The sequence below is a fragment of the Chelmon rostratus genome, chromosome 11 (assembly GCF_017976325.1).
Source record: "Chelmon rostratus isolate fCheRos1 chromosome 11, fCheRos1.pri, whole genome shotgun sequence".
Classification (NCBI taxonomy): Eukaryota; Metazoa; Chordata; class Actinopteri; order Chaetodontiformes; family Chaetodontidae; genus Chelmon; species Chelmon rostratus.
In genome coordinates this window covers 17,954,909-17,967,349 of record NC_055668.1, presented here as the reverse complement: position 1 = coordinate 17,967,349, position 12,441 = coordinate 17,954,909, and the positions used below count along the sequence as shown (strand labels likewise).

Sequence of the window (12,441 nt, the reverse complement as noted above, 5' to 3'; positions counted from 1 at the left end):
CGGCTAATCAAATTCAGTATTGAATGAAAATAGGATCGAGGACTACAAAGATTGCGAAATAGGATGATAATGAGTTCATCTGGAGTGTGTCTGTATATTATCGGTCGCATTCATTTGGCAAAAAATAAAAAATCCCCAGTCAACTTTGATATAAGCTCATCTGCCTTTACAGAATAAACATGCTGCTATCGTGCTGTGAGCCAAATTAATTGCATTTCACTTTGCTGTGTTTGTCAGCCCCGCCAGGAGTTGTTCTGTGCTGAAGTCGCACTCTGTTCACCGCCGCAGGGCAACTGACAGCATGTTTTGTGTCTGTTTGCAAAAAAAAAAGTGCACACATAAAAAAAGAGTTAGTCTTAAAGGACAAGGAACATCTGTCGGTGGACACATTTTTTCAGACTCTTTACAGATTTTGACAGTTTTGATCTAAAGCAGTGTCATGGAAGAGCACTTTCAATACTGCAGGTGACGCAAAATGTGACACTATAAATGTAAATGTGCTTGAGGGAATGGCGTGGAAGTGCCGGACTTTAGAAACAGAGCAACAAGAATAAGATTTGTAGGCCCAGTTCCGCATGTTAAGCAGAAGTGATTTGACCTGCTTTTTGTTGTTCATTGTTTGTGTTTCTTTATTTTTTGGCATACTAGAGATGCCATGTTACAGATACATTATTAATGACAGAGTTGCTGTCTGAGGCATAATCTCTTGTTCAAATTTAAAGGTCTGAAACTGAAACTTTTAACTGAAAGCAAAAAAGCAGAAAGAAAACAAAAGCAAGTTCATCTGATCTATTTCTATGCCAGGTGTTTTACCACGATCTAACTGCTTCCTGATGCTCTCAAAAATCACACACATACGCTCTGCACAAAGTCAACACAGCCCCCTCACGCACGCCTCAGAAAAAGCTTTAATGATATAAACATGCATGACTGACAAACACAGAAAAGGACACGCAGATCCCTGCATGCAAATGAAACGGCACACAAAGGAATTGTGAGTTGATGAGTCAGCTAAGTATCACAGCTGGCTGCACAACACTGAGGCGCACACCAGAGCAGACAAACACTGGAATGCGCACCCACACACACATAAACACTCCGGCGCCCACATAAACACACACCTACGTGACACACATACACCTAAACCTCAGAAAAGATCGCTCCTCACATTGTTAGCTATACTTCTTTATCACCGTCTTTAATGCAAGCGAGGAACCGGTTTGAACTTTTCATATTTATCACGGTTGAACCAGCGCACTTTTGAGTCATTTTATGTGCAGTGAGGGGCTCAGCTAATGATCTGGCAACTCCCTCAAGACAGTCTAGCTCTGCTTTATCTACTGGAATAAAATAAGAATAATGAGAAAGAAAAAAGGGATGAATAACGACAAGAATTGCAGTTTCTGCTGTCGCTCAAGGACATGAAAAGACAGATCAAAGAAAAATGCACAACTGCAGACTTTTAAATACAGTACACATAAGTTCCACAAAGGCACATAGGTGTCCCTGTTTCTTGGTGCAGAGTAATGCTCATAAAGTTGTGCATTATCTGATGCCGATGAGCACTTCTCCCCTCATCCTGCCCTGAGAGCCACGAGCAAACTAGCAATTAAATAGTATAAACAACTGTGAGAACGATATGTAGTCTTTCAGTCAACATTGATGAAGAGGAGACTCTACACTTCACATTATTGTCGTAGATTTGACGTATTCAAAGTGTGACACTGGAGGATGTTGGAACAGGAAATACAATGGTGTCATGGCGTCAGCTACAGCTTTCAGACTATAATTGTTTAGATTTTGGCAAGTCAACACCATTAAAGGAAAGCCGAATTAGCTATTAGTAGTTCCTGTTTGAAAGGCATCCATGGATGTACAGACAAGTATCACTGGATTACCTTGATACTGAAGAAAACTTAAAAACCTCATGATTCTTAGGCAAATTCTGAAGAAGTGGGGAGAGTCTGTTTTCTATGATTTATGTACACTTGTTTGTGATGGTAATTGAAGATGATAATATCCTCAGAAAATGTTAGTAACACCAACTTGATCCTTATCAGGTCTGTCTGTTAAGATTTGACTGAGCTATGACACCAAGAAGAAATATGACTTTTCATCGACCAAGCTACAATAATTAGGTTGTTGCCATAACATCAGTATGCACCTGTCTCTTACACCTCACACATTATCTTTGCCCCACGTCTATCCCAGTTGAAAACCTCCTAGATTAATATCAATCAGCTGTTTTACCTTGATCTTCAATGTCCAGATTCTTGATCATCCACTGTACAATATCAGAACCTGAAATGAGAGAAAGCACATAAAATACGAATGGCTGACATATCCAGTATATTCACAGCGTGCTGAAACCCCTTTTTGCATATAGATGCAAATAAAAGGGAAAACAATGACACTCTTAACCCTACCCACCTCCCCTCATCATCACAGCGCATACCAATTCCTCTCGCCTTGCACCATGTGGGTGGGTAATAGGCCATCCATTACCAAATTTTCTTTTCTGACACCCTCTCCAAGCTGTAGTCCATTAATATAAATGACCAGAGAGGTACAATGGCATAATGAAGCATCCATTGTGTACAGTAACAACTAAATTTGTCTGACTCAGTCACAGCACGGTCCTTGCAGTTGCAATTGTTTGATTTAATAAGTCAATGCATCACAAAGAACATTTCCCGCTGTCACAAACAAAAACTAAGATGTGGACAGTTCAGGTCTCAGAGAGGACAGGAAATGTAGAAACTGAGCAGAAAACAAGGCAAGATGCTTGTGATGGAATTTTTACATGTTTCTAGACTTTTCTATTTTGTTTTCCTAGTTTATATAGTTGATCTGTAGTCTTAGCTGTTTTACTGTTATATTGACTAGAGGATGTCCTGGTGGATTTGTTGTTGTAACCTACTGCAATTAACTCCCAGGGGTGCCAAAGTAAATGACCTGATGTTATCACACCTAACTGTAAAGTCCTGAGAACAGGACATCATCAAGTCTTATTGCAGACAACTGTTTTTCTGTTGCCATCTGTTAAACCAGTTCTGTTAAGACCAAAGGCATGTCAGACTATAAGAATGGGGTGAAAACATCTGATCAGGGAGCACAACTCTGAACTGCTTACTGCCGTGTGGTTCTGTGGCTGTGTCTCCTCTCTATAGAGATTAAACACTTCGTGCACGTTACTTGCTTTCCAGAGTGGTTTGTTTGGCTCTCTATAGGCAGACTGGGAAATTTTTCCACAACAATGCTAAACATTTAGCATTTCTTTAAAACCAGAAGATGCAATCATCAAAACTTATTTTGAGTGAAGGTCTAGAGGTGACTTGTATGTCGTTTTTGCCAATTTTTATGGCGGATTCCATTTTGCAATTCATCATCTCCATCTGAGAATCTGAATCATTTTCACATCTCAGAAAATACAGCATACATGCACACATAGCAGCATCCTCTGCCCCCTGGGCAGTTTCACACCCCGCCACAACATGTGACTTTGGCACTTTGGCTAAATATATATTTTCCAAGCTATTATTACTGCCCGTCATGCTGACAGGTGAAGGTGTGTTGAGGAGATGAGAGTCACAGAAGGCAGAAAAAAAGGTGTGAAATGGAGACATGAGGGAATTCATGCAGTGAGAAAGTCAGTCCCTGTGGCTGTCTCTCTGTCCATCAAGCTATCTTTCTGTCTGTCTGTGTTTTGTCTCTCCACCTCTTTTTCATCGCACCCCCTTGCTTTTCGGCGCCCCCACAGCCAGATGAGATTTTCCATGGATTAACATCATTAATACAGTCCCATTTTCACACTATCAAAGTTGACCCACTTTCTAAGAGAGAGCTTAAATGAGACGTGTAAGGTAATCCTCTAACAAGGCTGCTCTCTGAATTGATTAATATCATGCCCATAGACTGGGCTGCACATGCGTGGTTGTGGGTATGTGTGCATCAGAATGTGACGAAATGGAGCGATAAGCAGTAACTTCCATAATAAATTATCCCAGTGATGGTAAATATTAGATAACTGCTGCAGCAAATAGTAACAGGATGCAGCAAAGGACATCATGCACAGTATGTGAACATATTTAGTAAAAATGATGTATGAAAAAATGAATGCAAGTTGCTGATATTGAGAGATTGTAAAAGTCATTATTGCAGAACTATTAGAGTCGAAGGCAAAACTAAGATTAGGAGGAAAATATGTGAAATGTTAGAATGCACAGCACAGGTGTAAATGGTGCTTTGTGTTACGTTTGTAGGAGCATGAATAGAAAACAGTGAGAGTGAGCAGCAGAGTTGTTTCTGAGCTGTAGCTCTGCTGTTCACTTTAAGGAAGGAACGCACAAGGACACCTAACACAAAATACCACAAAAACACACCGCAACAACACACCGACACGCACAAAATATAAGAAATACAAGCACAAGATCGTACAGTTTGAGCATCCGTGTGATTGCAAACTTTATAACTTTTAAGGTGAAAAAAAATATGCTTGTATATCTCAGCTCACCAGTATAAAGAAAAGGAAAAAATAACCATTTCAACAGTTGATATGAAAAGCACTCAGTATGGGATCTAGTTATATCCAGTCATTTGAGAACTAGTGCTGTTGCTGTAATGAGCGAATACATTGGCAAGTGAAGAAATCATTGTATTTTATGAAAAATTAAGGGTCTGAGTGGTGCAGAGGAAAAACACACTGCAGCAACCTGGGCTGCATCCCTGATTGTTGTGCTTACAGCTCGGCCAAGTGCTCCGATGAACACAAGTGGCAGTGTTCACAGAGGGGAAGCTGCAGAGGGACTGTGTCCTTGTTGAAGCCACAGAGACTGCCAGGGGAGTTGTGATTTGGAGGGGATGCTAGCAAGAGGCCTGAGCATTAGTCTCTTGGAGAAAAAGTCCTTTGTACATTGACACCACTGTTGCACCACAATGATGCTATCTTGATAGAAGGTGCATGCATTTTGACAAAAAATAAAATTATTATTCTTTATTATGATGTGGCTTTCAGACATGTGGGTGAAGTATAGGTATAGCACTGCAGTTCAGTATAGAAATGTACTGTCCATAGTGGAACTACATGCCATCTGTTGCAATTCCGTCATGTTCCTTCAGACGTACACAGTGTTTGCTTGCTGTACGGATTGTATAATATCTGTCAAAAAGAGATGCATCTGATCTGTTGTTACTGGCCAGATGTAAAATAATTCATCCATATACCTTCCCGCTGTTAAACAAAGAAAGACATTGTGCATTAGCTGCCCTTTATATGCCCAAAGCATTCGTCATTGTTTCACTAGCGTCACTAAAGCTAAATTTCACTGTCTAAATTTATCTGCGTCTGGTGCTCAGGTTGGTGCCAACCTTTTGGGAATCTGTGCCCATGTCAAAAGAGCCTGGACTTGTCACCGGTTGTGACAAGCCAAACATGGTCCTTAGTGAGCGGTGATGGTGACCAGTGACGGCTTAGGCTGGTTGTTGATCATGCAAAATTAGGAGGCTTGTGCACGATTTGCCGTAGCAAACACTTACAGTGACAGCATTACAGTAAGGGTTTGGATTATTAACTCATCAACATATGTTAAGAAAGCTTAATATTTCATCAGGGTTTTGATGCTGTATTAATCTAACTTTTATTAGCTGATGTAGGCCTTTAATTCGATGCCTTAATACCAACACTTCCTCATACCAAAACAACTGAATAGGTCTTCCTCTGACTCCCAAAATGACATATATGAACATATATACGCACTAGAACTGGTGTTTATAAATGTTGCTGTTACGGTTATTACGTTACATAAATTAAAATAAGCCAACATTGATTTTGCGTTTTGGTTAACAGTGGCCTCCTGGGTGAAAGTCCCATGTTGTTTGGCCCATCCACCCACCCAGCCTTCCTCCATGTCCTTTCTTGCTCTTTATGCTACATCATAATTAATTTGGCCACTAGAGGTCGCTGCATTACAATAAACGTCGATATGGGTCGTAACAACCTGTTTGCACACGGCTGTACTCCTGGTGAGGCCTACCTGGTAATATTGTAAATTTAATACATATATATATATTACAGTTTTCAGTGCATTGCTGATTATTTAACTTAGTTTACAGTAGAAATGGCAGTGACGATGGCGTCATTCCTCTTGTTTGTATATATTTTTTATATGATTTTGTGTGTAGTGTTTGACATAACAAATCTCTTATGGAGTATCACTCCAGAGTGGATTCTTATCTATCAGGCGGCACGGCTTAAAAATCCAATATGATCCTCTTGACATTCTGGCACTGCTGGTGTGAAATGTAAAATGGACAAAACTCTAAATACTTTCTGTGTTTTGCTTGGCAAGAAGAGAGTAGTATTCAGGCACTTAGTGGGTGGGAGCCAAGTGGAGGAGAGAAGAGAAGGGAGGAGCGCAGCAGAATAGAGCAGAGATATAAAAGCCTTACCTGAAAAAACACTGGGGATCTTGGTTAGAAAACTTTTCACCGTTCGGATGGGGATGCCATTTTTCTCATCCTGCATGCGTGCTATTACTTCCTCCATCTGGACAACACAGAGGCAGAGAGGGACAAGAGGAGGAAAGAGAGAGAGCATGAGGTTTTTTTTTTTCAGTGAACTTGCCTAATAAGTGGAGGTTGTATGTGAGCCAGACAGAACGAGGTAAACACATACAAACAGGTTCCTGTGTGGCTTAGCCATGTCTCCAGGGGACAGAGTCTGAGGCTAGGCAGTTAGTGACTAACAATCACCCCTGTCAGATTTCTGCCTCTCCTCTGACAAATCTCTCTAATTTGTGTCGTTTGTCACATAAAACGGCCAGTAAGCTGCACTTATTGAATTCTGCAACAGCTATTGAATTTTGAATTCTAGAAATGAGGTTTCTTGTCATTATCCATCACAGGATATTTTTGTCCCAAAACAGCCACACATCCAAACTTTGTAGAGCAGAGAGGGAAAATTTATAGCGTCACGGCAAAGACATTTCGGACACAAATGTTTTGTGTTCAGCGTTGCAAGAGTTACATATTTGAACCAAAAGCTGAACTGAGGGCGAACAGACACAGACAGACACACATCCAAACACACACACACGCACGCACACACTCACACACACGTCACTGAGACAGAAATGTACTGGGAGTTGTCTCAAGGGCCTGGCAGGGCGACACACAGCAGCCATGTTTCCAAGAACACACAGAAGGGAGCAAAGCAGAGAGTAAAGCATGGCCCTGATATGTCAGCTGGATCAGATGCCAGGAGATCTCCCCAAACTCCTCCCTCTGTGTAAAAATACACACATGGAAAATGTGTACACAGAGTTCAACGGCCTGGCAACACGCTAACAGGCACACATTAACAAACACACAAAATGTGTTGCTTTATATCCCTCCACCTGTGAAGGATTCTCTGTACTGAGAGGTATTCACTGGGAATGGTCATTTTCCTGTTTTGTCAGCTGCAGTGGTTCTGTCAAGGTTTATCCTTTTTTTAACGCAGCCAGTTAATGAAAGCACTATTACTGGGAGATTATTCTGAAAAGAGGCGGTCGTGAATGTAAAATCTCAGGTTTAATTAATCAAAGTGTGATTTTTGGTTACAGTGTCTGAACTTCAAAATGAATTGGTTGAGCAGCAGTCTCATTATCCTCATTACAGCTACTATATGCAGAGTTTGTGCGTCTCATTACAGTAATACTGTGGCAGACCGCAATGCACGGGGTGCTCGACCCTGTAAATCTTTGATTAAGTCAAACATTTTCTTCAATGAAATCTTGAAACCAATTCTAAACCTCACAGTGAAGAGAAGCAATGTTATGTGGAAATGGGTTTTCGGTCGTGTTGTGTACTAAGAGCACCCCGTTAGAAAAGAGCATTGATTAGTTTGTTGAGGTCTTAAAAAAACATGTATTTTTGTTTGTTTCTCAACTAGACAAGCCCTATTAAAAAGAAAATAAATAAAATAAAATAAAATATGCCCAAATTACACATTTACAATAGGGACAAGCTGCCAAGCTGTTTATTTTGAATATGCTGATGGTAATAAAAGGATATTCGATTTTATTCAGATGCATTACGTCATCCGTCACTAAACATCTAATACCCATGATATTAAACAAAGTAGCCATTTCCAGCAGATTTAAGTAGAACATTTAGCTGAATATCTTTAGCATTAAATCAATGTTATCTTTTTCCAAAAAAAAATATGCCCCAAAGACAGCATGTAAAGTGAAAACAGCAGTAAACCCAAGACAGATCCCTGGGGAACTCCACATGACGACTGTTGAAGAGGAAAGGGCCAAAATTAAGCTTGTTGCCTACCATCCAACATTACAATGAGCATCTATCTGTCTATCTATCTATCTATCTATCTATCTATCTATCTATCGCTAGATGGACAGCTATGTTGCGTAATGTGCTGTGTTGTGCATTCGTGTCCTTTTTTATCTACACCTAACACATAACTCCTAACTTGTGTGGTGTCTGTATGCTGTGACTGTGCACTGCGCTGAAGTGTTATGTAGCTCTCACAGGTTTGACTTCATGGATCATCCCCCTCACTTTTCTTTCCTCGCCATCTTCGTATGACACATACACGACTTATCCGTGAAGCTCATCTGGGTACAGCTAACACAATTCAAACATAGATACAAACAAAAGCTCAGTGTGGGTGAAAATGAATTTCTGTGGCCATATTGGTGAGAAAAAGCTGAGGTTGATTTGGAAATCTGTGACGACTAGGATTAAGCAGTTCATGCGCGAGCACTGTAGCATAATGTTATAACAAAAGCTTGTAGCTAGTCAAATACCCTGGAGCTAAAATCCTCCCAGTTAGTGATCAGAGCCTAATTGACAGTGATGGAGCACAGGCAGGTGCTGTAACTAAGGAGCTGCTGGAGGAGAGTTGAAGGTGCAGCAAGAGTGAGAGATGGAGAAATGAAAAGAAAGAAAACTTAAATTCATGACAAAAATACTAATTTTCAGTTCATTTCAGTGCGTTCTGTTAACCTCTCACTCCCACAGATGTGCTGCATGATGCAGGTCAGTAGATCTGCCTTTATAATATGCAATTTGGTAGTTCAACCATGTTCACCCACTATAAAATTCTGAAAACAACATAAATTTCACACAAATATGAAAACTTAGAGGACTTCTGGCTATCCATTATTGCTATCTTTATGCTTCCATTTTGTCATTTATTGGTGGATTTTTCTTATTCCCACACATAACTGATGTCTGGATTGTTCTGTAGAGGCCCCACCTGAAACCAGAATGAATCTCAATGGACAGCAATGCACTTCAGCCACAAGGTTCGTTTCATGATTAATAAGAGGCACTGCTGCAATCATTGACCTTCACTGTATGGTTTAATAATCATTCTAGGACGTGTAGGAAGTCACTGACTGAACTGAGCAGAGACAAGGCAGGTTGAAGGAAAAAGAGTGCATCTCAAAGAGAGACTTTGATCACATCATAATGGAGGCTGCTGAGCTTCAGAGAATGTAGACATCCAACAGCTTAGGCATCAGAGGGTGAGATTCTTCTTTGGTGTTCCTCAACCAACACGAGTTAAAGTTAGGCGAGATGTTAGAGTTAAAAGATCAGATTTCAGTGAGAAACTCAACTGTTCTAAGATCAAACCAAACCTGTATTAAAATATTATTCTATAACTCAAGCAAGTCATCTGAAACTGACACAGAAAAACAAAAAACATCCAGCACTCATGTGGCTTCTTTTTATGCGCCGCATGCATCCGTCCTTTTGTTGTTCTTAACCACATCTCTCTAAATGAATCCTTGGTGTGTTCAGCTCATCCCCGTTGAATAAGCGTGCCTTGTAACGCCAACCTTCTCTCTGTACCTATGTCTCACTGTCTTTCTCTGAGAGTTAGCTGGCACTGTGGGACACAGAGCAAACAAGGACAACAGCAACAGTGATCAATACTTCACACACCCTCTCCTATCTCTGCAAACCCTCACCGCCTACACATGGTAAAATGCCACCAGCGTGAATATTCAGGATCTAAAGCTCTTGAAGTCGGATGCTCTCCGGCTTCATGTTGTGAGGAAGAGAGGAAAGTCGTTTCCCACAAGAGAGCAAGAGTCTCTCTCTCTCTCTCTCTCTCCACCCCCCACCCATCCACCCACCCAGAGCCGTCTGACTGCGTCTGTGCAGCCTCTTAACAGATAAGAGTGAGTGTTTTGGCTGCACAGTGTGAATCATTGAATAATGATGGCACAGGACTCAGTACATATGAAGTGACTAACAACAGCTCCGGATATAAGCGCACACTGAGCTCCAGCACACGGCTCCGAGCACTTCAAAGACTATCGCTGAGGGCACTCAGGGTGCAATCAGAATGTGCTGAAGCACCATTTGGAGCAAAAAAACATTTTCAAACTGGGTTTGTAAATCAATGCTGGACTCTTAGATTTCTTTTTAGCCTTTGTTAAGTGCACCATAAGCCCTTTATTTGACAGACGAGGTGATAAAAGGATGGTTTATTACAAAGGTTCTATCTTGAGCACATCAGGAAGGTGAGATGTTTTTAGAAGAAATATCGGAGGAAAAGCAGTTGTTTTGTGTGTCCTAAGATAGCTCCTCTGGTGTTACCGTCATTAGTTTTCCCAGCAAGAAAAGAAAGGATAAAGGGCAAAGAAAGGACAAAGAAAGGAGGCTGGAAAAGAGCTTGTTTGTGTCTGCTTGGATCAGTCTTGTTTCTCACAACTTTAAACTATGTCAGCTATTGTGGTCTAACTGAGGCAGGTGTAAAAAAACTATGGATAAACAGAAACATGGCTCAAAATTTCTGCACATTTCTATAACCAATAGGTGATTTGGGGGGGGGGGGGGTTCAAGGTGGGACGCCATCCCCCCTGCTAGCAAAATGATCAAAATGCATCCCCCTTGTTAACCTGCCATCCCTCTATCACCCCCAAGGTCACAGATAGGCAGGCTAAGTCCGGACCCAGATGCTGTTTTATCTGTATCTTATCTGTATCCAGATGCTGTTTTATCTGTATCTTATCTGTATCCAGATGCTGTTTTATCTGAGAACTGTAAAATTTTGACGGAGCATTTCTGTTTTAACTGCAGCATTTCACTGGTTTGGCAGCCCAGGAGACTCACAGACCATTTGCATGGGTCGCACATCATCTCACGTGATGCTACACATGGGACAGACGAGACGAGACAGACAACAGTCAGAGAAATACGTGAGTCAGAGAAAAGAGATTTCACATGGTGTGCTCTAAAACGAGAAAAGTGGACAGCAAAAACAGAGCTTTTAATCAAGAATAGACGGACTCTTACGTGTCCATTCTTCCCACGGGCAGATCAAACCAGTATGTCTTAAACATACCCAGTCAACCAGACCTCTTCGAAGTGTATTTGAATACCCCTGCACATAGGAACGCAAGCAGCCTTGTGATTCTGTGGACAGAACAGCATCTAAAAGAACAGGACGACAGCTTGACTCTTGTGTGTTTTTAAAAAAAGGAAAATACAGGTGAGAAATTAACTTGGATTTGATTCCTGTCCAGACAGTTAAATATACATGAAAACTGGCTTGTGTCAGTCACAGATGAACAAAGCATTGCTATATTCTATATAGCTATGACAGCCCTGCAGGGAGCTGTCTATGACCGTGACATTTGAAGTAAGCTACTACATGGAAGCCATTGAGCACTCTTTTGTTGATCCTGATGATTGTGCGGCACAATCTACAGGTTGCATAAAATAGTTTCCTGCCTCAACAAATGGTGCTATTCGTGTCAAGTGTTGACCTAGATTTAAGCGATGGAAAGAAACACAGCACGTATTTTTAAACAGTGATAATTAGATCATCATTACCTGCGTATGCTTTAAATCCCTTAAGACAGATGAGTGTGTATTAGAGACCAAATGATTCATCGAGATACATTTTAATGAAGAAAAGACTTGACACGAAGCCCACTAACAAAATGTAACTCGAAACCATGCGATTGTTTGCAAAATGTAAAGGTGAGCTCATTTGGTCTTTCTTAGCACACTCTATCAAATGCAGCTTTTCCTGTCATTCACTTGGGAACTCATCTAGAATTCATGCCAGTTTCTGTCTGTCTGTGCAGAAGTGAAAACCTTACTGACTGCGCTGCTGAGGAAATTAAAAGCTTTCCTATTCTTCTTCCCCCCTCCCTTGGTCTCGAATGAATGTTACTGCATCAAGATGCACGGGGAGAATGGCATTACCTTGACAGTGTTATCTGAGGACAAGTGTGTCTACATGAGGCGAAGAGATATTCCTCCCAACAAATATGCACATCACAGAGGAACATATGCACCCACACACACACACATACACACACATACACAGAGACACACACACACACACAGACACAGACACACACGGACCGCACAGATATTCCCGCCACTACATGACACGCAGAACACACACAGTGATTA

The 12,441-nt window shown here is 41.1% G+C and overlaps 1 protein-coding gene across 1 annotated transcript in view; it reads right to left on the bottom strand.

Annotated features, from left to right (window-relative positions):
- The window catches only part of rgs7a (regulator of G protein signaling 7a), a 49,739-nt gene that overhangs the window by 16,988 nt on the left and 20,310 nt on the right, over positions 1 to 12,441 (bottom strand). Inside the window, exons 2-3 of the mRNA XM_041947012.1 lie at positions 6,448 to 6,544; positions 2,251 to 2,301 (exon numbers count right to left, since the gene is read on the bottom strand). Coding sequence (XP_041802946.1) covers positions 2,251 to 2,301; positions 6,448 to 6,544 — 148 coding nt within the window. The remainder of the gene's footprint in view (positions 1 to 2,250; positions 2,302 to 6,447; positions 6,545 to 12,441) is intronic.